This window comes from Fundulus heteroclitus, chromosome 24 (genome assembly GCF_011125445.2).
Source record: "Fundulus heteroclitus isolate FHET01 chromosome 24, MU-UCD_Fhet_4.1, whole genome shotgun sequence".
Classification (NCBI taxonomy): domain Eukaryota; kingdom Metazoa; phylum Chordata; class Actinopteri; order Cyprinodontiformes; family Fundulidae; genus Fundulus; species Fundulus heteroclitus.
In genome coordinates, this window is record NC_046384.1 from 10189435 (window position 1) to 10215360 (window position 25926).

At 42.1% G+C, this 25926-nt stretch overlaps 1 protein-coding gene across 2 annotated transcripts in view; it reads left to right on the forward strand.

Annotated features, from left to right (window-relative positions):
• The window catches only part of LOC105918815 (neural cell adhesion molecule 2), a 708733-nt gene that overhangs the window by 635748 nt on the left and 47059 nt on the right, over positions 1 to 25926 (forward strand). For both annotated transcript variants that reach the window (XM_036128219.1, XM_036128218.1), the window contains exons 10-14: positions 1722 to 1906; positions 5935 to 6031; positions 14137 to 14310; positions 21041 to 21160; positions 22564 to 22685. In XM_036128219.1, coding sequence (XP_035984112.1) covers positions 1722 to 1906; positions 5935 to 6031; positions 14137 to 14310; positions 21041 to 21160; positions 22564 to 22685 — 698 coding nt within the window. The remainder of the gene's footprint in view (positions 1 to 1721; positions 1907 to 5934; positions 6032 to 14136; positions 14311 to 21040; positions 21161 to 22563; positions 22686 to 25926) is intronic.

The window sequence follows — 25926 nt, forward strand, 5'->3', positions numbered from 1 at the left end:
TTTACTTGTTTTTAGCCCCTCTTGATGAGCACTTTGTGAGACCACCGCCTTTCTCAGGCCCTGAAAGTTTTTGCCAATTTTTCTGAAGCTCAGACTAAACTTAAAGCATTTCTTAACAGAACTGATGTCAACAATTCAAAATGTCTGACTTGTGTGTGGGTCTGGACTTTGACTAGGCCGTTCCAAGGCCTGAAAATGTTTGGATATAAACCATAGTAACTCTGCCTGTAAGATTAGGGTTGTCCTGTAGGAATATGAACACCCATCCCTGTTTTAAGTTTTTTTTTACCAGGTTTTCTTGCTGGTTTCCCTCAACTTGCCTCCAACCATCTTCCCTGTGTGTGCTGAGAAAACGCGGACACTTCCTCTCTGACCTGTCCTCTGTGTTCCTTGGTTTTCATGAAGCTGTTTGTTCGGCTGTTGTCTAACGAAGCTCTGCGGCCTGATTGGTCTGGCTACTCATTCGTCTCTGAAGGCAGATAATGGTTCTGGGGTTTTATTTGTTTTGGTTCGTTTCAAACCTCGTCTTCCACATTATAACCATCCAAATAAAACACATTAAAGTTTGTTTGTAATGTGCAAAGTTGCAGACGTTCACACCTGTCTCCTGTCAAGTCTTTTAAGATCGTACAGAGTTTGAAAGTTCACAGTTTCTCTTAGAAGCCGGCTGCTCGTCTTAATAAAGAATAACAAATTATTACAAACAACACACCCCCGACTTGTCTCCGAAGGGTTATAATTAATGAACGGTTGGATTTCTCCTTCTGACAGCTTCCTTACGCCACGATGAGTGCGCCCGTCCCTCAGTGCCTCTTGTTTGGGGTTATTTGGAGCAGCCTCTTCCCCCGGCCTAATGAGCTCTGAAGCAAAGATCTTCATCTTGGCTTTGGAAACATTGGGCTCGTTACGAGAGAGAGAGGCGCTGACGCTTTGACTGTACCGGTGCAGAATTTCCCTGAAGAGATTTACACATTGACAGCTCAGAGACAGAGACGTCACAGCAAATTGACACATTCGGAAAAACGGCAGTGAGAACATGCACCCTGGTTCTTGAAAACATAACATCTAACAAAAAAAAAAAAAAAGGTATGGGGGAAAGATGTGCACTCGTTTATGCATAGGTTGCTGCTGCTGCTCCACTGTGGGCATGCTCCTGTGGCAGCCTCCTCTCGGTCTCGATTCCTGACTCCTGCTCTGCTGAGAGTCTGAGAGCGGCGGGGCTGCCGCCAAACTAATGAACTCATTTACTAAGTCACTGCGGGCTGCGTGGGGATGGCACGTCCTCAGCTGTGACAGGGAGCCAGGCATCAATCTCTTTAATGGAATCCTGCAAGGGAACATAAAACAGGCCTAATGCCTCTCTGAGTGAGCTGGGCAGACTGGGCCAGGAAACGTCCAAACAACAACCCGCCGCCGCTGCAGTCTTTCATCATCGGCCTCTCTGCCTGCTCCCGTTTGCATCCTTCATTCAGCGGCACGAGACGGCCTCGGTCGAACAGGGCTTTTTTTCTTCTTCTTCTCTGGGAACTGTAAATCCAGAGCGTTTCCTTCTCCTTTTTACAGAATATGTGAGTTAAGACTCTTTGATCGTCGACCTGAGCTCTACCTTTGAGTTTAGTCTTTAATTAGCTGCCAGAGCTGCTCAACAAACCAGCAGGATGTGTTTTTTTTTTCTGTAAGCATTAAAGTAGGTTTTTGATTTTGTCATTTCTTTTGCACAGATATCCCCAAATTCCTGACTAACCACACTATTTATTACTCGTGGGAGGGGAATCCGGTCAATATAAGCTGCAACGTGATGTCCAACCCACCCGCCACCATGCTGTGGAGGAGAGAGCGCTTCACCATCTCAGAGGGAACCCCACACATGCAGATCTACGGCCAAGAGGGCAAGTCTGTGCTGGAGGTGGGTACAGAGTCTCCGATGAGCTGTTTGGCACCAACAGAGTCTACAGAGAAGTGAAAAACGACATAATTGTTGATAAAGTTATGTGTGACAAAAGGCAGTTTTCTGATTGTTTCTTGTATTAACGTGGACAAAAAAGTTATTTAACTTAGCCCTATGTGGAAAAGAAATTGTTCACCTTTGTTCACTAAAGCTAGTGAACAAGGTTTCCCCCACTCCCTTTTTGAATAGCAAGTACAAATGAAAATGTGTCTTACCTGTTCTTGCGCCCAAATCCACTCTGGTCTTATTTCTTTCTACTGAGGCCTTCTTCTTCTTCTCATAAATGTATATGCAGTTTGCTTCTTGCTGCTGTCTGCCATGTTCAAAGAATACGGTGAGAGCAGTGGAGCTACAGTGAACGCTAACACCGAAGCTAACTGCTAAGCTAACCGCTAAGCTAACCCGATACATAAACACTAGAAGTGTGCAGCCAGCAAGCAGAAACTAACAAGGGACGAGCTCGCACACTGGCGTCAGAATGACTGGCATGTGGGAAAACCAATAGACAAGATGATACACCTTGAGGAACAGAGGGGGGTGAAAGGAGGAACAAAAATCTAACCAATCACTGCCATTCGGACCAAATGGCAGTGATTGGTTAGCGTTTTTACAGCCTGCAGCTTCCACAGAGATCCATTTTTCTTTTTTTACCTCCTTTTTCTTCATACATAATGTATTAACTACTCCAGGATGGAAGGGCAAGTTTACCCAGTACTACAAAAGTATTTCAGAACAGGATTACCAACTAAAGCTTAAAAGAACAACCAGAATAATTGAAAAAAACGAGTTCAGGTTCATAGCAGAACCCAGCTTTCTTTACTGCACGTAAAATGAATAAATCACCTAAACAGAACTTGTCTGACAACACGAAGTAGGCTAACAGTTCTCAGAAAGCCAAACATTATGTGCACTTCTGAAGGAACTCAAGAACAATTGAGATAAAAGTCTGTAAAGGGCTACAAAGTGATAGTTTAGGCTGTGTGACTCCAGCGAACCACAGTGAGAACCATTGTTCACAGTGCTGGTCAAAAATGCTGGTCAGGATAGCTTTTTTTATCGATTGCATTATGCTTTTACTCTGGCTGTCTTTGATATAAGAAATGTATTTGATGATTATTTGATGATCGTATCAAGATAAGTTAACAAGAAATCTGTAGGGATGCAAATGCTTTTTCTTAGCATGGTGGAAGTAGAAATGCTCAGCTTTTTTTCCTCGATTTCTACAAGGATTGGTTTTAGGTTATTCAGCTTTGGTCGACTGAAAGAAAGCAACAAAAAACTGCATGATTCAAGTACGCCTCTTGGTTATAAAAGGCTGGTTCTTGACGCATGAGTTACTCACAAGCTGTGGAGAGAAGTTTATTACTAGATATACTGAAGAAATGCTCCCAGTACAAGTGGTTCACATTGATGTGTTTCACCCACTGGCACTGAAAGGTCTTCAACGTCGGCTGAAAGTTTAAATTTTGGAGGCTTCTTCCAGTGTTTCCCCCTAATTTTTCACATACCTGACTATTCACTGGACCTCTGTGAACAGCATCACACGTCCACACTGAGTTCACATGACGCCTGTCCACAACCTGAGATTATAACAGTTTACAAAAATAGTCAATTTACAGCAATACTTTATTTTTGATTACTTAGTTTAGATACAACTGATTATATGAACAAGACAAAAATCTTTGTTTTTTTAATGAGCTGTGATATGTTTTATGTCAGTAGGGATCCTGCTAAGGAAGAACTGAGACATGTACATCTTTCAGGGTTAAAATTTTATTGCAGTTAAATAATTTACATTTTCTGCAGTGAGATTTAGCACAAACATGGGGCTCTGTCAGTCTTCCCTAGGGCAGCTGTGGCTACAACGTAGCTCACCACCGTCAGGGTGTGAATGAACTGTAGTGTGAAGCGCTTTGGGCTCGTCGGACTTGATAAAGCGCTGTACAAGTACAAGCCATTTATATATATTGCTGTAGGCAAGGCAAGGCATATTTTGTTGTATAGCACATTTCAGTACAGAGACAATGCAAAGTGCTTTACATGATTAAAATGTAGGAAAATAAAACAGAATAAAAGCAAGTTAGAATAAAATGTAGAAACAAAATAAAAGGTTGGAAAACAAAAAGCAAATATTTAAACAGTTGGACTTCAAAGTTGAACTAACGATGTTTCAGTAAAACAGTTTAACTGGAGCAGTCGAAGGCAATCCTAAACAAATGTGTTTTTAATCTCGATTTAAAAGAGTTTCCGCACTTTTACAGTTTTCTGGAAGTTTGTTCCAGATAAGTGGAGCATAGGAACTAAATGCTGCTTCTCCGTGTTTAGTTCTGGTTCTGCAGAGTAGGCTGGAGTCAGAAGACCTGAGTGGTCTGGATGGTTGATACACTGATAACAAGTCTGCGATGTATTTAGGTGCTAAACCATTCATGGATTTATAGACTAACAGAAGTATTTTAAAGGTATACTATGCAACCGGGGTTGATTTTCCAGCGAGGCTCCCCCCAGAGGGCGAGAGTAAAAGTGCACTGTCATAAAGATGCTCAGCTGTTCTGGTTCCTCCGTGAAGCCAGGTGCGGTTGTTTTGAGCTTAGCAGACAGGCGAACGCAACGAAAAGTGGAAAAAACGGCAGTACAAACAATGACTAACACAGTGAAAGTATGAACATCAAGCTTCCCGCAGCGCTATCTTGGCGAGGCGGCCACTGTTGCCGCCTCGCCAAGCCGCGGCCGCCTTGCCAGTTTTATTATTATTATTATTATTTATTTTTTTTATGTTGGCGAGACGCTACCGCCACCGCCTCGCTAAGCCGCAGCCGCCTCGCCGCGGCCGCCGCGGTAGCTTCTCGCCAACATAAAAAAATAATAATAATAAAATAATAATAATAATAATAATAATAATAATAAAACTCGATATGCTTGCATGTTTATTTGACGTTAACACGCGGTTCTTTGTTGTTGCTTTCGCGCTTGCATATAGTGAATGGCAGGGCAAAAACACATGGAGTTCTCGCCGTAAAGCGAGACTTCTGTGTGTGCGGGCCGAGAGCTCTTGCAATTGCAAGTGCGGTATTTCCCCCACAGACCCCCAGGGCGGCCGAGAAAACCTTTGTTCGACCTGAAATGACTCATTTAATCATCCAAAACGGTATGGAACACATTAATTAACTGAAAAATGTTGCATAGTATGCCTTTAAAGTCTATTCTCTGAGCTACAGGGAGCCAGTGTAAGGACTTTAGAACTGGGGTGATGTTCTCTACTTTCTTGGTCTTAGTGAGGACGCGGGCAGCAGCGTCCTCAGGTATGCGCTCATATAGAAATATATAAACAGAGCTGCTTTTCAACACCAGAGGTAGAACCAGTGTGGTCAGAAAGCAGCAGAAGCACTCAAAAAACAAGATTAGTTGAAAACTGCATTTATGATCTCAGATAATCATGTCCCAAAGCCACAGCCACACAAACAGCTGACATGCAGCTGCAGTAACAAAGACGCACACCACCTACCTGTCCAACTAGACAGCTGTCTGCCCCGCCCGTCAATCAGTGGAGCGCTCCAATCAGCACCAGAAGCTAACAGAGTGGGACTGTTGAACACCTCACCAAAACTGCAAAATGGTGCAAAACAACTTGGTTTATTATTATTTTATCTACAGTTCAGCTTGGGTTTTATTTTCTGCGCTGTATAGATTTCTGCGCTGAAACCAGACGCAGAGAGCGACTGCGCAGCTTCGAGGGAACAGGGGCTACTTCTAGTCCACGACCTTTTGTCACATGGTGTTATTATCACCGCCTTGATTTGGTCCAATCAGGAAGAAGCATTCCTGCATTGCTGCCGTCTAAAGTGGAAGATTTAATAACTGGCTGCCAGCCTTGGCAACAACTACCGTCATCCGTTGTTTGGGTGTTTTTCTTTGCAGCTTTTGTTTTTGACTTATAGTTCCACTTGCTGACCGTCATCCTCTTACGTCCGATATAATCTTGTATCCAGGTGACGCCGATGTCCGACAGAGACTTTGGCCGGTACAACTGCACGGCCCGCAACAACATTGGAGTGCGATACCAGGAGTTCATCCTGGCCCAGGCAGGTGAGTGGGCTGCAGGCTGCGAGTGTGGACGAGTCAGGAGTGATGGCTGCTGTATCTTCCAGGTTTGGAGGAAGTGTGGAAAAACAGGAAAACAAGAGGATGACGTTCCTACAATGAGACGTTCCTGTCATGTTCCCTTCAATCCCTCCCTCCATCCTTTTTTGCTTCCTTCCACTTGTTCTACTTTCCTTCCTTCTGCTCCCCTACCTATGTCCTTTCTTCCTGTAATGCGTCCTTCCTCAACTCCTTCCTTCCTTCTGCTCTTCAGTTCTACTTTCTTTCTTTCCTTCCATCCTTCCTTCCTTCCTTCAGCTCTTCAGTTCTACTTTCTTTCTTTCCTTCGTTTCTCCCTTCCTTCCTTACTTCCTTCCTTCCTTCCTTCTGCTCTTCAGTTCTGCTTTCTGCCTTTCCTTCCTTCCTTCCTTCCTTCCTTCTGCTCTTCAGTTCTACTTTTTCTTTCCTTCGTTTCTCCCTTCCTTCATTCCTTCCTTCCTTCCTTCCTTCCTTCTGCTCTTCAGTTCTACTTTCTTTCTTTCCTTCGTTTCTCCCTTCCTTCCTTCCTTCCTTCCTTCCTTCCTTCCTTCTGCTCTTCAGTTCTACTTTCTTTCTTTCTTTCTTTCTTTCTTTCTTTCTTTCCTTTCTCCCTTCCTTCCATCTGCTCTTCAGTTCTACTTTCTTTCTTTCTTTCCTTCTTTCATTCCTTCCTTCCTTCTTTCCTTCTTTCCTTCCTTCCTTCCTTCCTTCCTTCCTTCCTTCCTTCCTTCCTTCCTTACGCTTTTCAGTTCTACTTTCCTTCCTTCTGTTCTGACCCCTTCCTTCCTTCCTTCCCTCCTTCTTTCTTTCCTTCCTTCTGCTTTTCAGTTCTTCCTTCCTTTCCTCCTTCTTTCTTTCCTTCCTTCCTTCTGCTTTTCAGTTCTTCCTTCCTTCCCTCCTTCTTTCTTTCCTTCCTTCCTTCTGCTTTTCAGTTCTTCCTTCCTTCCCTCCTTCTTTCTTTCCTTCCTTCCTTCTGCTTTTCACTTCTTCCTTCCTTCCTTCCTCTTCAGTGGCTACACTTCTCCCTCATTTAATGTCCCACCCTTGTGTTCTTCCTTCCTTCCTTTCTTCCTTCCTTCCTTCCTTCCTTCCTTCCTTCCTTACGCTTTTCAGTTCTACTTTCTTTCCTTCTGTTCTGACCCCTTCCTTCCCTCCTTCTTTCTTTCCTTCCTTCCTTCCTTCCTTCCTTCCTTCCTTCCTTCCTTACGCTTTTCAGTTCTACTTTCTTTCCTTCTGTTCTGACCCCTTCCTTCCTTCCTTCCTTCCTTCTTTCTTTCTTTCCTTCCTTCCTTCTTTCCTTCCTTCCTTCCTTCTTTCCTTCCTTACGCTTTTCAGTTCTACTTTCCTTCCTTCTGTTCTGACCCCTTCCTTCCTTCCTTCCTTCCTTCCTTCCCTCCTTCTTTCTTTCCTTCCTTCCTTCTGCTTTTCAGTTCTTCCTTCCTTCCTTCCTCTTCAGTGGCTACACTTCTCCCTCATTTATTGTCCCACCCTTGTGTTCTTCCTTCCTTCCTTCCTTCCTTCCTTCCTTCCTTCCTGCCTTGGGGTCTGGAAAATGTAGGAGATTTCATGAGATGCTCGCTGTGTTTAGTCCAGAACGTATGCAGAACACGATCCACATCATCTGTCAACTACAGCGCCAAACCTTCAGCTACTGCCTAAACCCCCCCCCCCCCCCCACACACACACACCCGTGGTTGAGGTCATATTTGTGGTTCTCTAGAAGAGTAATAACAGCTCCAAGTCTCCATCCAGCATAGGCTAATCTCAAATAGTGCTGTCTGGTTTACCATGCCCCCCCCCCCCTCCCTGTTTGCTGAAGTACCCCCTAATTTACTGCAGAATGGGTGAACACAAGTACAGACCAATTATCTTTAGTGCAGATTGAATTTCTCGGGGTGCGGAGGAAAGTAGCGAGCAAAGAGCTGACCTAATACATGAAAACAACGTGTTTGGAAAGCGATTTCAGCAAAACAAGAAAAAAAACTCAGCAGTGAAGCAAAACGTTGGGAGAAGCTCAGATGAAGCTGGAGCTTCAGCTACAAGCATGATGTTCTGCTGTCCTACCGAACCACGCTAGCTTGAATGCTAACATTCCCAGGGCTTTAAGGATGAATTGATTAACCCTGCTGGATTATAAATTTATAACCAGGTTATAGTCATGCTTACATTAGCGATGTTTAAACAGAATGGAGACACTTTTAGCTCGTTAGTCGCATTAAATCTCAGTTTAACAGCCTGAGAGCTGTTAGCCTGAGAAGGGAATGCTAGCCTTTATATTTAACTGAGTGGGTGATAGAAGCTTGCAACCTACCATTGCCTTTGTCTCCTTTCCTCCTTTTATATCCTTCCTTCCTTCACTTGCCTGTCTTCCTTTATTGTCATACCTCCTTAACTTGTATCCTTGCTTCCCACTTTACTTTGCTCTCTTGTGTCCTTCCTTCACACCTTCTTTCCCAGCTTTTTCCTTTCCACGTGTCGTCTTTCCTTCCTCTCTTGTATACTTCCCTCTATTTCTTAACTCCTTTCTTCCTTTTCCGTACGTCCTTATCGTTCTTTTTGTCTTTACTTGTGTCCTTCTTTCCTTCCTTTCCTCCCTTGTGTTTTCCTTTCCACCTTTCTTTCTTGTGTCTTTCCTTCTTTGTGCTCTATTTCCTTCTCTGCCTTTGTTTCATCCTTCCTTCTCTTACTTCCCTTACCTGTACCCTCCCTTCTGTTTTGTCTTTTTTTAGTGTTCTTCCTAACCTGTGTCCTACATCCTTGTCCTTTCTTTTTATCTTTTCCTCTTGTCCTTTCTTCTTACATGTCCTTGTTTCGTTTCTTCTTTGTGCCTTATTTCCTTCCCTGCCTTTGTTGTATCCTTCCTTGCTCCTGTTCGGTTCCTTCTCTCACCTTCCGTTCCCTCTTACTTGCTTCCTTCCCTCCTCTCCTCCTTCCTTGTAACTTTTATGTTTTCCAATTACTGTTTATCTTTCCATGTGTCCTTACTTCCTTTCCTCCCATGTGTCCTTGTTCCGTTCCTTCTTTGTGCCCTATTTCCTTCCCTGCCTTTGTTTTAGTCGTCCTTCTCTTACTTCCCTTTCCTGTACCCTCCCTTCCTTCTGTTTTGTCCTTAGTTTCCTTTCTAACCTGTGTCCTACATCCTTATCCTTCCTTTTTATCTTTCCTCTTGTCCTTACTTACTTTCTTCCCTTGTGTCCTTGTTCCCTTCCTTCTTTGTGCTCTATTTCCTTCCCTGCTTTGTTTTAGTCGTCCTTCTCTTACCTCCCTTTCCTGTACCCTCCTTTCCTTCTGTTTTGTCGTTCTTAGTTTTCTTTCTGGCCTGTGTCCTACATCCTTGTCCTTCTGTTTATCTTTCCTTGTGTCCTACATCCTTGTCCTTCTTTTTTAGCTTTCCTTGTGTCCTTGTTTCATTCCTTCTTTGTGCCCTATCTCTTTCCCTGCCTTTGTTGAATCCTTCCTTGCTTCTGTTCGATTCCTTCTCTTACCTCCCTTCCTTTCCTTCTGTTTTGTCCTTAGTTTCCTTTCTAACCTGTGCCCTACATCCTTGTCCTTCTGTTTATCTTTCCTTTTGTCCTTACTTCCTTTCTTCTAACGTGTCCTTGTTTTGTTCCTTCTTTGTGCCCTATTTCCTTCCCTGCCTTTCTCGTATCCTTCCTTGCTCCTGTTTAAGATAAGATAAGATAAGATAAGATAGTCTTTATTGATCTCACAATGGAGAAATTCACTCGTCACATCGGCTCATACAAGAAGGTGCAGAGTAGGGAAGGTGCATTCAATTATATACAGTGAATCTTCATATATACAATGGATCAGAAAGAATACCAAAAAATACAAAAAAGGAAATAGGAATGGGCATATGATGTCTCATTTACATTCTTAGTGGTCTATATATATATATATATATATAAACATATCTATATACTCAAATATATACATATATCTATGCGCCTACTTACATACGCACCTACGCGTATGTATGTGCATATACATTGTATACATTTGTACATACATACATACATACATACATACATACATGTGGGCTGACTTATGTTCAGGTGATGATAGCAGCAGAAGTCACTACATCAGGATTATTGCACGGGTTGTGGGACAGTGTATTAAATAGATTATTGCACCTTGGTTATTGCACATTACTTATTACAGTTATGGTCACAGTTGCAGTTACAGTGCAGCATTGTAAAATCTTATAGCAGCAGGAATAAATGACCTGCGGTAGCGCTCCTTTTTACAGACAGGATGTCTAAGTCTTGCACTGAAGGAGCTGCTCAGCTCCTCTACAGTCTGGTGCAGCGGGTGGAAGGTGTTGTCCATGATGGATGTGAACTTGGACAACACCCTCTTCTCAGCCACTTCCTCCACTGAGTCCAGAGAGCAGCCCAGGACAGAAGTGGCCTTCCTCACCAGCTTGTTCAGCCTCTTTCTGTCCCGCTCTGTGCTGCCAGGAGCCCAGCAGACAACAGCGTAGAGGAGGGCTGAGGCCACCACAGAGTCATAAAAAGTTTTTAGCAGAGGCCGGCTCACTCCAAAGGACCTCAGCCTCCTCAGGAGGTGGAGCCGGCTCTGGCCCTTCTTATACAGGGCGTCGGTGTTATGAGTCCAGTCCAGCTTATTGTTGACGTGAACACCCAGGTATTTGAAACTCTCCACAGTTTCTATGTCCTGCCCCTGGATGTTCACAGGTGAGTGAGGTGGGGGTCTTCTCCTGAAGTCGATCACCATCTCCTTGGTCTTACTGGTGTTTAAGCACAGATGGTTCTTCTCACACCAGTCCACAAAGTCCATGATGACCGACCGGTACTCCAGCTCGTTCCCCTCAGACACACAGCCCACAATGGCCGAGTCGTCAGAGAACTTCTGAAGGTGGCAGCTGTCCGTGTTGTAGGTGAAGTCCGAGGTGTATAGGGTGAAGAGAAACGGAGACAGAACGGTGCCCTGGGGGGCCCCGGTGCTGCAGAGTGCCACCTCTGACTGACAGCCGTGCAGCCGCACGTACTGAGGGCGGTCAGTGAGGTAGTCCATGGTCCAGTCAGCTAGATGTTTGTCCACTCCAGCGTCCTCCAGCTTCCCCCTCAGCAGCACCGGTCTGATGGTGTTGAAAGCGCTGGAGAAGTCAAAGAACATGACTCTCACAGCGCTCCCGGTGGTCTCCAGGTGGGTGAGCGCCCGCTGCAGCAGGTAGATGATGGCATCCTCTACTCCGATGTTGGGCTGGTAGGCAAACTGCAGCGGGTCCAGGGTGGGGCTCACCACAGTGCGCAGGTGAGCTAGGATGAGGCGCTCCATGGTCTTCATCAGGTGGGAGGTCAGGGAGACTGGTCTGAAGTCGGCCGGTTCCCTGGCGTGCGGTGTTTTGGGAACCGGTACCACACAGGAGGTCTTCCACAGGGTGGGCACCACCCCCAGGCTGAGGCTCAGGTTGTAGATGTAGCTGAGGACCTCACAGAGCTCATCTGCACAGGTCCTCAGCAGCCTGGGGGGGATGCCGTCTGGTCCTGAAGCTTTCCTTTGTTTCAGCCTCGTCAGCTGTCCTCTCACCTGCATTGGTGTGACTGTGAGGGGGGAGGAAGGTAGGGCTGAAGGTGTGGATGGGTCAGTCGTTGATCGGAGTGGCGGTGGGGGGGATGGTAGGTCTCTGGAGCGCTGGTGGTTGGAGACATGTGGAGAGTTGAGGGCAAGGAGGGGGCCAGTGTGGGGGGAGTCGAACCGAGTGAAGAATGAGTTCAACTCATCTGCAGCCCTGCTGGTCCTCTGCCCGAAGCCGGAGATGTTCTTCAGACCTCTCCACACATCCCTGACGTTGTTCTGTGCCAGCTGCTCCTCCATCTTCTTCCCATAATCCTTCTTTGCTGCCCTGATCTTCCACTGGAGCTCCCGCTGGACTCTACGCTGCTCCTCTCTGTCCCCTGAGTAGAAAGCCCTCTTCTTCTGGTTCAGGAGGACTTTCAGCTCAGGGGTCACCCAGCGGGGGTTGTTTGGAAAGCATCGTAGCCGTCGTGTAGGCACGATGCTCTCCACACAGAAGTTCATGTAGTCAGTGATGCATTCAGTCAGGCTGTTGATGTCCTCTCCATGAGAGCTTTGAAACATGCTCCAGTCTGTGGTTCTGAAACAGTCCTTCAGTCTCTCACTGGCTTCGTCTGACCAAACTTTCACTGACTTCTTCTGTGCCTTTTGTCTCCTCACCAGTGGAATGTAATGGGGGAGCAGATAGACGAGGTTGTGGTCTGAGCGTCCCAGAGGGGGGAGGGGGGCGGAGGTGTAAGCGTCCTTAACGTTTGCATAAAAAAGGTCCAGCGTTTTATTGTCCCTTGTTTTACACGTGACGTACTGGGTGAACGTGGGGAGGGTGGAGCGGAGGGAGGCATGGTTGAAATCCCCTGTGATCAGCAGGAGAGCGCGGGGGTGCTGTGTTTGCAGAATGTTTACAGCGGCGTGGATCCGCTCACACGCGGCGGCGGCGTCCGCGGAGGGAGGGATGTAAACACAGAGCATGATCACGTGGCCGAACTCTCTCGGCAAGTAATAAGGTCTTAAGCTCACTGCGAGAAGTTCAACATCCGAGCAGCATATCTGCTGCTTCACGTGAACATGCGCCGCGTTACACCACCTCTCATTCACAAACACCGCCAGCCCTCCCCCTCTCTTTTTTCCGCTCCCCGCAAAAGTTCTGTCCGCGCGGATAAGTTTAAAGCCGTCCGTGGAGATCACTGAGTCCGGGACAGATCCATCTAACCACGTCTCCGTGAAGCACATAATGCTAGCGTCTCTGTACTTACTTTGGAAACGGGTTAGTGCTGTGAGTTCCTCGGTCTTGTTCCGTAAAGATCTAACGTTTCCCGTGACAACCGATGGTAAATAACCTTTCCTCCGCTTCGTCCTCCCGCCCCGACATCCTCTCCGCCTCCTCCGTATTTCTGCGGGGATGTATAGTTTCTCAGCGTGGTGATGAACGGGGCCGCAGCGCGAGGAGTCACGTAGTCCGAGAAGCTGGTTCCTCGTGTAGATCAAGGGACGCTCGGAGTTGCGGACAAAGGGATCTCCACTCGCGGCATCGAAATGTGCCGAAAGTAACAAAAATATAATAAATAGAGTCCCAAAAGTTGGTTTCTTCAGGGCATCCAGGCTCAGAATACCCGATGTGGTATTCAAAAATATACATGCAATCCAGAAAACACAATAAAAAGGAGAAAGTAGGAAAAGAAGGGATACCGCCGATGTGACTGGCTGCTGCCTGCGCAGCGCCATCTTAGAAATCTTAGTTACTTCTCTCCATCCGTTTCTCCCTTCCTTACTCCCTTCCCTCCTCTCCTCCTTCCTTGTAGCTTATTTTTTCTCCTGGTTCCAGATTTGATCCTTTCTTACAGTCATACTATTACAGAGAAACTTAGAATTTTATGTTTTCCAATTACTGTTTATCTTTCCATGTGTCCTTACTTCCTTTCCTCCCATGTGTCCTTGTTCCATTCCTTCTTTGTGCCCTATTTCCTTCCCTGCCTTTGTTTTAGTCGTCCTTCTCTTACCTCCCTTTCCTGTACCTCCCTTCCTTCTGTTTTGTCCTTAGATTCCTTTCTAACCTGTGTCCTACATCCTTTTCCTTCCTTTTTATATTTCCTCTTGTCCTTACTTCCTTTCTTCTAATGTGTCCTTGTTTCGTTCCTTCTTTATGCCCTATTTCCTTCCCTGCCTTTGTTGTATCCTTCCTTGCTCCTGTTTAGTTACTTCTCTCACCTCCCTTTCTCTCTTCCTTGCTTCTTTCCCTCCTCTCCTTCTTCCTTGTAGCTTATTTTTTCTCCTGGTTCCAGATTTGATCCTTTCTTACAGTCATAATATTACAGAGAGACTTAGTATTTTATGTTTTCCTTGTAGGTATTGATGGATCTAACTGGGAATATATATATTTTTTGTATTTTCAGTAGATTCTCTTCTGCCTGTTTTTAAATCCCTGACCACCTCTCTAGTTTAGATGTCAAATATCTTTTATTTTTTAAATGGAAACTAATGCTCTAAGACCTTCTACAAGCTCCATATGTGGACTTTACTGTCTTTGCTTGCAGACGTCCCATCGAATCCATACTCTGTGCGTCTGTCGGCTGTGTCCCAGCGCCTGGCCACCGTCACCTTCATGAAGCCGGACTCCCACGGCGGCGTTCCCATCAGCTACTACCTGGTCCAGTACAAGGAGCTGGGCTCCATAGACTGGAGGGATGTCAAGTCGCACAGCGTGCAGAGTAAGTCTGCAACCTTCTCGTCTTACTCTTCTGCAAAGAATAAGGCGTAACAGCCTTCTGCTCGTTGTGTGAATGCTTCCACGTTTTATATTTCTATGTTTTTATAGCAGCTGCAACACATTAGTGAGGTGTATTATTTAAAATTCAGTCGTCATGCTGCTGAAACACCAGGACTGATAACTCAAAGAGGAGATGTTTCCAGTTTGAAGCCAGTTTTATACTCAAAAGCATCTGATATTATTTACTCTTTCCTTCGTGGGATAAAGACACCAGCTGTAGGCCTTCCAGATTTACATGAAACTGCAAGTTTGATCTAGTTATCGCTGAAGTGATGTTCCTGATAAAGTTTGCATGTTTTTAGTGCTTTTACATTTTCATTTGGTGAGTTTATTTAGAACGAGGATGGGGGGGGGGGTGTTAACTAATGCTGTTATTCCGTATGTGGGTAATAATGGCTTAAAGGGCCTGCTTTTAATGTGCGCTTTGTTCTTTTTCTTCCGGAAATAACATTTTATATATTCGGTTTTTGTTGTTGTTCTGCTCCTTGTCTCTGCTGGACCTACGGCAGAGCATTAGGACAATTGTAATTAAGAGGAAACAATAATGTAGCCACAGAGGAGTAAACTTAACCCAGAATAATTTCCCATATTTACATGAAAAAAGTCAAAAGTTTGCATGAAATAAAAAGATAATTTTCCATTATTTAAAACTAAGGCCCCGGATATTTCGCTTACACTTTGGAAAATATCTATTTTTGTCTTACAAATGTCATACTTTACAATTTCCGAGAATATCCTTGTTTTAATGTCCTTCATTTATGCCTTTAATCGTGGAAAATTGCCATTTTTCTTCTTGCAAACTGTTGACTCCAAGATTTTCTTGTAAATATGTGATATTAATCTAGCAGTTTTAGAGTTTTAGGTGGAAATGTAACTTATTTTATCTACAAGGCAAGATTATTTGTGTAGCACATTTTGCTAACAAGGGAACTGAAAGTGCTGTACATGAACTTAACAAAGAAAAGAAAATATAGCAGACTGATATTTTCCCCTCCCACTCCTCACTGTGTTGTTTTGTGTCTCATTGCTAGTTTTCTTTGTTAAAAACTTTGTTAAAAAAGTTAAAAAAAGAAAATATAGGGCAAAGTACGTTGAAATAGATTAAGATAAGTTGGACTACAAACTTATACTAATGACGTTTCAGTGAACTACAATAGTTTCAATTAAACATCAACATTCAAAGGCAACTCTAAACAAACAGGTTTTTAACCTTGATTTAAAGGAACTGAAGGTTTCAGCACTTTTACGGTCTTCTGGGAATTGGAGCAAAAACTAAATGCTGCTTCTCCATGTCTGACCCAAATGCTCGGTCGTATGATCCTCTTCTCTCTTTTGGACTTAGATCAAGGACTGAGGGTGTTTAGGGGGAAAAAAAGTTGATTTTATCTCCTCTTAACAACGTCTGTGGTGATTTGGACTCATGTTTTAAATTCCAATGCTATAGAAAGAAGAGTTTTCTGCTAGAAGCCACCTGGATCTTATTTAAAACTAGTCTTTTCCATTTTGAGGGATGTCTTGAGACAAAAGTCCTGCTTTGTGGAGAACGAGGCGATTAATTAGTTGTTATTCTTATTTATACCATTAATTTAATGGTATAAATAAGAATATCTAAAGACGGATTTTATTCCTACTGAATAAATTAGCTCTAATTTTACACATCTGTACCAGCAGTGCCAATAAGTGAAAACTGGACCAATGAATTAAGAGTCTCTGGGACCGGCCGGCTAAGACTTTATCTTTCACCCATTAGACCGGGGAAAGCGTGGCCCAACATACAAGATTAAGCTGTAATCTCCTGTGTTGACGCCACACATCAGCCCGGTACAGACATAATTGCACAATCGGTCACGCGGTCCTTCAAAGCCTCGGCCCCGGGATGTTGTCGGGCCCCTGACGAAACTCAAACAGCTCGCGGTGGGAGAGAGCCAGGACCTGTCCGGGGCTGAAAGAGAATCCGCTCCTTCTCCTCTTCCTATGCTTTACGACTCCAAATTGATTTCTGAGCCTTGTCGGAGGGGGTACAGCGCCAGGTGAAAGATGGATGGATGGAAAATGAAAGCCAGGGGATGAATGGGTCCGGTGATAAGCGGGTCCAACATACCTGAAGGGCTTATCACTAATATCCCTCATTTCAGTCAATTACAGTATGGAGATGGCCTGAGGAGAATACTAACCAGGATGTTAAAATAAACGGAAGAATGTACGAGAACTAATGAGCAGAAATGAATACAATTTAGATAAATGTCACTGTTTTAACTAAATTTGATCTAAAATGCAAAAAAAAAAATGGGTCAGGCTAATTACATAATGCTTCATATTTATTCACAGACGCCACTTCAGACATCAGCGCTGAAGTTCCCCACACAGTAAAGCGTGCAGCATAATGAGGTGCCTGGACTCGTCTCATTTCAGCGCTTCCGCCCAAATTGAAACGCCTGCTCGTAGTAGCCTGGGATGAAACCAGCCGCGCTGCTGCAATTTGCAAAAAGAAAAAAATAAATAAATGTTTTTCAATTCCAGGACCAAAGGATTGCAAAAGCAACTATTACCAGTCAAGTATTTAATTTGTTCAAACTGGCAAAAACAACAACTTTCAGTCAGGCTTGTTACGCCGCCGGCTCTCTGCCGGCTTGTAGGAACAGTTAGAGGTTATGAAAGGCTCTGTGAAATTTAAGATTATCTAAAAGTCTTGATCGTTAAGAAAACGACCTGTTGTCCTCACTTTTGGAATATTTAAATTAGCATCTAATATGTTTTAACTGCTCAACTGAGTCAGGGGTGTCCAAACTTTTTTGACCTGATGGCCATAAAACTCAGAATAAGTATAATGAGCATGCAAGATTTTATTAAAAGTATTCGAATGTTTGTAGTAAATGAGTTTGTAAATCATTGTTTTTGACCTAGAAAAACTGCACTGTGTATGCTTAGTAACAGGAATAAGACCATATTTAATCAGACAATTAAAATCAAAGCAGAAACATGGTAGATAAAAGAGAAACACTTGTTCCTCCTCATCTTTTATTGGCTTGCAGCCCAGGTTTGCCCCACTTTTGAATTGTGGTCAGGGGCTAAACAAAATCACTAAGTGGGTCGTGAATGGCCCCTGAACCGCGCTTTGGACATCCCTCAACCAGGTGCTTGTTTTGTTCTTTTGTTTTTCAGACATTTTGATTGAGTTTCGAGTAATATCAAAAAAACTTGATAGCTGTTTTTCCGGAAGTTTCCCCAAGCTCCTTTTTGAAAAGTGGGCATGCGCAACACAGGCTTCTGCTACTCAGGGGGATCACGTGAAAAAAAAATCTCCCAAATCCACTCTGGTCTTATTTCTTTCTACTGAGGCCTTCCACTTCTTCTCATAAACTTGAACATGGTTTGTTTGTCGTGACTCTCAGCCATGTTCAAAGTCTACGGTGAGAGCAGCGGAGCTACAATAAACGGCTAACACTGAAGCGAACCGCTAAGCTAACCATTAAGCTAACCGCTAAGCTAACCGGATACATACACACTAGAAGTGCGCATGCGCTGGCAGCAAGCGGTAACTAACAACGAACGAGCGCGCACACTGGTGTTACGTGAGCGTATAAGTATGATTATACGTGTGTGAACCCCAATAGGTGAGGTGATACGCCCAGAACCTGAGGGACAGAGAGTTAGAGCAGGAACAAAACTCTGACCAATTCCTGCTATTTGGACCGAACGACAGATGTTGGTCAGCGTCTTTACAGGTTTGCAGCTCTCACAGAGATCTAAATTTTTAACCTCCTTTTTTGTGAATACATAATGTATTGACTACTTTCAGGACAGAAGGACAGTTTCACCCAGTGTAACAAAAAGTGTTTCTGAACAGGATTAAACTTTATTACCCCATAAATTGAAAAAGCCAATTGCACTATCACTTAAAATGACTAATTCATTTTTTTCTTTTTAGATCAAAATTTTGTGTATAACTGAAAAGCACTGTTATGTTTAATTTAGCCAAGCCATTAGGCGCATTTCAACTGTGGGTCCTTGAAAGTGTTTTCCATTAACTTAATTTTCCAGAACCTTTTTCACCCGTTTCCACTGCGGCGTCTAACACCAGACTGTTTACGTGGATTACATCCTTTGCCGCTGAGCGGGTCCCCATCCTACAGGTGTACAGCAGCGATCCGAGTACTCCCACAACAGAAATGCAATTTAAAGCAAGGAAATCAAACCAAAACAGCTTTAAACTCACACCATTTCACAGTGTTATGATCTAAAAGCCCAAACTGTGTGGAAGTGGTGCTGGTGGATTGGTTTTAAAGGAACTGAGCTGATCCCTGCTCTTGTTCTCAACGATTAATAATACTTTATTAATCCCAAAAGGAAAATAAATGTATCTAACTTTGTTTAAGTAGTTGTAGACGCTCTCCTGTAGTGGTCTGTGTTGCAGCTTCTCCGAAATGGCCTCTAACCGATGCAGCCTTTATCAGCTTTGAATAAAGGCAACCAGCGCCACGTAGTCTTCCCAAAGAAGAGAGTGTCTCTAATCATTCAAAACAGTAACAACTAAATTCAGAGAGCATCTAAATGCCATTTTCCACCAACTCTTTGCGCCATTAGTAAGTCTCTCAAACTGTGTGACGTTCCCACCTGCATAAAAACGCTCCACCATCATCCCCGTCTCCAAGAAACGGACCAACACAGGATTAAATGACTGTAGACCTTGTGCTCTGAGACGGTCCTCTCACATTGACACCATCCGTAAGAAGTATATTTTTCCTTGATTTGAGCAGCTAAATAAGGCTATTTGCCAATGGCATGAGCATTTTTACCCCTAAAATAAAAATAATTAGTTATCCTGCACTTGAAATAAGATGATGGAGATTAATTGTTCTTATTTGAAGTGCAAAAATCTTCAAGAAAATCTTACTTACTTTTAGTTCCATTTTGCAGTGCAGGGTAGCCATATACACATATACACAAACTTACAGATATGTATGCATGAGGGGAAAGACAATTACTGCCGCTTATCTTACATTTTCCCTGAATAATGTCTTTTTCTGTCATAGATTGTGGTTTGCTGCAATCCAAAGTCAAACTCCTTGTTTTTACCCTCAAACTTGGTGATAAAAGTTGATTCTGATTTTAGGGCTGGGAGATAAATCAATTTCATGGATTATTTCGAATTTACAATTATTTAACATTTAATTTTCGGAAAATCTGGATTTTATTTTGCCAATGCACTCATTGGGCTTCAGTAAGAAGAACAACATGCAATGGTTAATGTATCTTTGGGAAAATATATATTGTATAAAATATTGTAAAGAGGAAACTTTTTTTCTTTTTACCATAATATGAGACACTTTAATTTATTCATTTACTTAATTTTTTAAATTAGATTGAAGTGAAGCTTGTTGTTAGCTCATTGTTTAAAGCCTGCAGCAGCAAACATTTTGTTATATTTTCATTGTTTACAACAGCAGGGCGGCCATCTTGTTTTACAAGCAAGTTTCACAGCTTGGAATTAGTTGCACTTTAAATTTTTTAAGTGAAATTCTGTCTCAGAAACTCATTAAAGTGTTGCTAATGTGTTGAAATAAAAACTCTTCATGTTCCTTTTTATCCACCCGGAGCTGCACTCCTGATTAACATTTCACCAACAGACGGACGCTTTGCCTGAGTAGCATCAAGCTCCTGTTTTTATCAGTAAAATCAAGGATTAATCATTCCCTGCGTGACCACAGACATATATACGTAGACGCGTCGTTGGGCGCAGGTTCGCACGTCAACGTCACCGCCATATTTTATGTGGCAGAAAAAAGTTGAGTTCTGTTGTAGTGAACGTGAATCAGAAAAGATGCCTCACTCCTGTGCTGCATGGAAGTGTATTCTGGCTGATTTCACTACTTGTATATCTGCCTTCTTTATATATATATATATATATATATATATATATATATATATATATATATATATATATATATATATATATATATATATATATATGTGTGTATATACATATATATGTGTGTATATATATATATATATATATATATATATATATATATATATATATATATATATATATATATATATATATTTGTGTGTGTGTGTGTGTGTTATAAATATAAGGATCAATTTGTTAAATCTAAACATTGTGGTCTCCATTATTTCATAAAACCGTGTCACATGTGAACCTTTAGGAACAGACTTTTTGGGTGAGTATTAAAGAGGTAAAATTAATAATATGAGAAAAAAAAGTCCTAGGTCAATAAAGAGTAAAAAAAAAAACACAAAAGTGATAATGTTATGATAAAAACATCATATTATGAGAATTAAGAGGGAACATTTCCAGAATAGTCACAGTTTGCAGAATTATTTCACTCCTGGAGTAATAGGGCCAGGTTAGATTATTTTAAATATTTTTATTCTTTAGGAGAATAAATTCAGGAGAATGAAGCTAAAGGGATACGAAAATAAATTGTAATATTACAAAAACAAAAATACTACGAATACAAAGTATATTCAGAGATTAAAGTTCCTCTGATACTGTTTAAGTGACTGAGTAACTGCAGATTTGCCACATTTAAGATGGCGGACGCTCTGACGCATCGCAGCATAGACAGAACCCGCCCAATGACGCGTCTACTCTTATATCATGTCTATGTGCGTGACTACATGCGAACTCTGCTTTTGTCCCTCTGCAGCCACCGTGGTGCTGACCGGACTGGAGCCCAACACGACGTACGAAGTCCGCGTGGCAGCGGTGAACGGGAAGGGTCAGGGAGAGTTCAGCCACACAGAGACCTTCCAGACTTTACCCATCCGTAAGTCGGGCGGCCCGCTTCTGATCGCACATACGTGTTTAAGCAATGAGAAACTGACATAAGGGCTTCTATCCATCACCTGAATGGTTTTATAACCTTTCAGGGAGTGTTAATGTTGAGCTGTTGGCGCCTCTCGGCAGTTCCCAGACGGTTTTCAGGAAGTTTTATTTTCTAAGCTGTGACAGGGAGCAGCGCTAAAACAGCTTAATTCAGCAGAAATATGGAAATGTTTCGCTTCTGATTCAACACAAATACTGGATGTGTGACAGAAATGCATACAAATGCATTACATGCCTCCCAAGAATCTATTCAGAGCATCAGCAACTCTGCGCAACGAGGCCCATTTGCCATATTACACAAACCGGGCGTGTTTATATTGGAGAGCGCCACAATCTCCCCGACTTTCAGTGATGTGAATTCAGATTATCAGAACCTGGAATGGATTCTGTCAGAGTCTTGTTCTCATGCCGGACCCGCTGCTCCAATAACTGCGCGCACCGCAGGGATTTCACGATAAGCATTTAGCTTATCCTGCAATCTTGGCCCTGCGTGGTTGCAGAAAATCCAGCTGCTGCTAATGTCGCGTCTCTGCATCTGCTGAGAGTCTAGAGCAGGGGTGTCAAACTCATTTTGGTTTAGGGGCCGCATACAGCTTAATCTGATCTCAAGAGGGCCACACGAGTAAACTCATTGCAAGATTAAATAGAACTAATAAATGTGGACTTGTTGTTTTTTATATTAAGTTAATTTCACTTTTACACAATATATTATGAATAACCTCAGAGTTTTTAAGAAAAGTATGTGCAATTTCAACAATACTTTTACTCAGTTAAACATTTACTTAAGTGCATCATGCATAAGAACTGATCACAGTGATTATACAATGTTGAAAAACATTTATTCACATTTTTTGGAACTTAAAAACACTCTCCTGCATGACAAAATACATCAAACAGATAAAAATTAAGAAATGATTTGAGTTTTTCCACACCTATAGCTTAGTCTGCTAATTAAAACACAGCGCCCCTCGTGGACAATATAGGAACTGCAGATTTTCAATTAAACGAAGTACATGTTTTTTTCAATAATTGTTTTATCATTCTCTTCCTTTTATGTTGTCCACTTGTGAAAGTCAAATCTGATGAGCTCTTTGTGGCATCTTATTGCCACATTGCCAGACAGGACACTGGGAAAAGAAATAAAAATAAATAAATAATAAAATAATTTTTTTTTTTTTTTTTTTATAATGATAATGCATTTAGCCACAGGGCCGGACTAAATTGTTGGGCGGGCCGGATCCGGCCCGCGGGCCGTATGTTTGACACCCCTGGTTTAGACGCTTGAAAGGAATCCTAATAGGAGAGTGGGCAGGAAATGGTGAAGATGTTCTGTGTCGTCATCAGGAGAGCCGAGTCCCCCGGCGGTGCACGGGCAGAGAGGGGTGGGGAAGGCCTACAGGCTGGGGCTGGTCAAGCAGGACGACGGCGGGATGCCCATCGTGGAATATATCGTCAAGTACAAAACAGTGAGTAGAAAAAAACTCTTCAATCCTGTTTAAATGTTCCTTCATATAATAAATTTCATTCATTTAATCCTAGGCTCTGTTTAAAAGAAAGGTGGTGGACACTCATTGGTAAAATGTGTTTTTACTTTTCACAGTTAAAACCACACTGCAAAAAAAGGGAACTAAAAGTAAGTAAAGTTTTCTTGAAATTAGTACATTTTCCTGGATTTCAACAGCTGAATAACACTTTTTGCCAATGGAATAAGTATTTTTATCCCTAAGAAGATATTCTACACTTGAAATAAGACGATGGAGATGAATTGTTCTTATTTTAAGTGCAAATATCTTATTCCTTTGGCAAATAGTCTTATTCACCTGCTCAAATCAAGGAAAAATACAAAAAATTCAAGAAAATTTTACTTATTTTGAGTTCCCTTTTTGCAGTGCAATTACTGCGTCCAAATACCAGAGAGAGCGTTTCCCCCGACAAACACAAGCTTTTAATGCCTTTTAGACATTTGTTTTCATCTTACTAGTTATACCAAATATTCTTCAGAGAAATGTAATTTTCCAGAATTAGAATTATTTTACTGTGATTGTACAAGAAAGCCCAACGAAATTCAAAGAATAGCAACCCTCAAAGGCAGTGCAGATAAATAAATAAGAAAAATTATATATAATAAGTATATGAGTAAATATATATATATATATATATATATATATATATAGAGAGAGAGAGAGAGAGAGAAGAGAGAGAGAGAGAAGAAACAACATTAAGGAGAGATGAATAAATAAATTCAGTGTTTACATACATATACAGGGAATGAAATTATTTTGGAGCGTATAAATAGTCCACTATGACATTTATTTGATTATTTTTCTTAATGTTTTAGTTAATAATTTCTTTTTTATTATTTTTTATCGTTTATAATTATGTATTTAACTGTGTATGTCAGTGTAATTAGTTAATTGATGCTACCGGTTTGTAGGTTCCCCTCCCCTGCCCCCCTGTTCTGGCTCTGCTGACTATACATGATCTAATTGTGGCCTAAAGGTCCTTTTTTTATGCTCCTCTGTCTAAAGGACTTTTTAAAATGTTCCCAGAAGGAGCTTTACTTGCTTAAGTTTAATTCATATTTCATCCAGATGCTGAAATTAAAGGTTAAATACTTCTGGTTCTTGTGAAAACCTTGGAAAATATGGAGAATTATGGACTTTTCTTTTGTATTTTCTTCAATAAATGAACATGGGATAAAGAGAATAAAAATGCAAACACTAAAAATATGTTTTTTTTTTCTTATTTTGCAAAGAAAAAGCATTATAAAATAGAAATAAAATATTTAAAGGTACTAAGTTTTATGTTAGGTCTACCTCATATTGTGACGGACTAAATATCCATCTAACTAGACCGCTGAAGCTGCGCCGCTTTAGGGCTGGAGATGTTTCTGAGCAGAACAGATGGATTAGTTTTTGAGTGTGAAAAGTTTTAAATATGCATCAAATGAGCGAAAATATTATTTTATAATAACGAGGATAAAGCCAGGGTCAGCATTCATGATTAAAATGTAAGAAATAAAAATAAATGTTTATACGGAGGCAACTCTCCAGGAAGGCGAGCCGGTTCACTTCGCTTTTGTTAAAATAAATTATTTTCCTACCTTGCGGTGCACTTTTAACCCGGGTTCACTTTTTAAATTATTATTCATGAGCGGCTCTGATTACCGAGGAGCTCTGTTTAGCTGACAGAATAAATGTTTGGCATTTGTCAGCGCTGTTTGTGACGTGGAGCGGCGCCGGCACAAAGAAACAGAAACACAAACAGCCGCGGTTTGGAAATCAAGCAGTCATTAAATTTACATGAGGGCGTTCAGGCTGCAGCAGGCGCGCTCCTACATCTTCACCAAAATAACTCGCGCTGATTGACTTTTTTTGTATTTGACATAATCCGTGCACAGCCTACGACACTGAGACGTTGTTTTTTTTTTTTGTTGTTGTTGTTTTTTTTTGTTTTTTTACAAATCTTGTTTGGGTTACAGGTTTACTAAGAGGACAAACAAGCTCCCAGACTGTGCTCGTCCATTTAAATGGTTGTTTGGATTAAACCCTGAATTTAAGGACAGAAGGGGGAGATGAGGCCAGAATGCTATAAATACGTAACCTGACGCTCGCCAGCTGTATGTCGCTCCGCCTAGCTTCACTCGCATCCATCTGGGACCTCTTCCATAGAAAGTGATTTCTTCAACCAATTTTATTGTCCAGCCAATCAGGACGCAGGGCTGGAGTTTCATAGATGTGACGTAGTGGAGAAGCGACCGTGAGAATTATTTGATTCAGACAACAATGGCGGCTCGCATCGAGGAAGCAAGCGTTAACATTGATGCTGCTATTTCTTCTGTGTTGTCCAATCTACCTAATATTGTTTCATTAAAAGAACATCAGAGAACGGCTCTGAAGGCTTTTGTTGGTGGAAACCATGTTTTCGCCCTTCTTTGTTTTTTCCTGCGTCGGTCTCATCAGCGTCACGGGTTAGCTTCGGTGTGAGTGGTTGAAATAGCACGTCGATAAAGATGACAGACAAGTGGCATATCCAATCATATGCAAGGATTTTTGATAAGGCCCAGCCTTCAATAAAGGCAATTCCTATGGATCTGTCCCAGATGGATGTGAGTGAAGCTAGGCGGAGCGAAATACATCTGGCTAGGGTCAGGTTAGTAAATACGTGCAACCACAAACTTTGCTGTGTTTTCTACCAACACAAAGGGGTGCATGTGGGGAAAAGGATGCGCGATTTTCAACTCTTAGTCACACAGCTGCTGAAAATGTTTGCCTTTTGTTACAATGAGTAAAGGCTTCCTTTCATTAAAGTTAAACTTGTTCAGTTTCATTCTGATTGTGCAGGAGCTTTCTTATCAACAGATTACTTTTAGCATCTTGCAGCCTGCTTTCAGGGTGAACCTGCTTGGACAGTCAGACTGCAAAAACATGACTAAAAATAAGTAAAGTTTTCTTGAAATTAGTGTATTCGTCCTTGATTTGAGCAGCAAATTTAAATGATCTGCCAATAGAATAAGATTTCTGCGCTTAAAATAGGAACAACTCATCTCCATCATCTTATTTCAAGTGTAGTTTATCTAATTATCTTATTTTAGGTGTAAAGATACGCGTTCCATTGGCATATCTTATTTACCTGCAAAAATTAAGGACAAATACACTAATTTCAAGACAATTTTACTTATTTTTAATTCAGTTTTTGCAGTGCAGA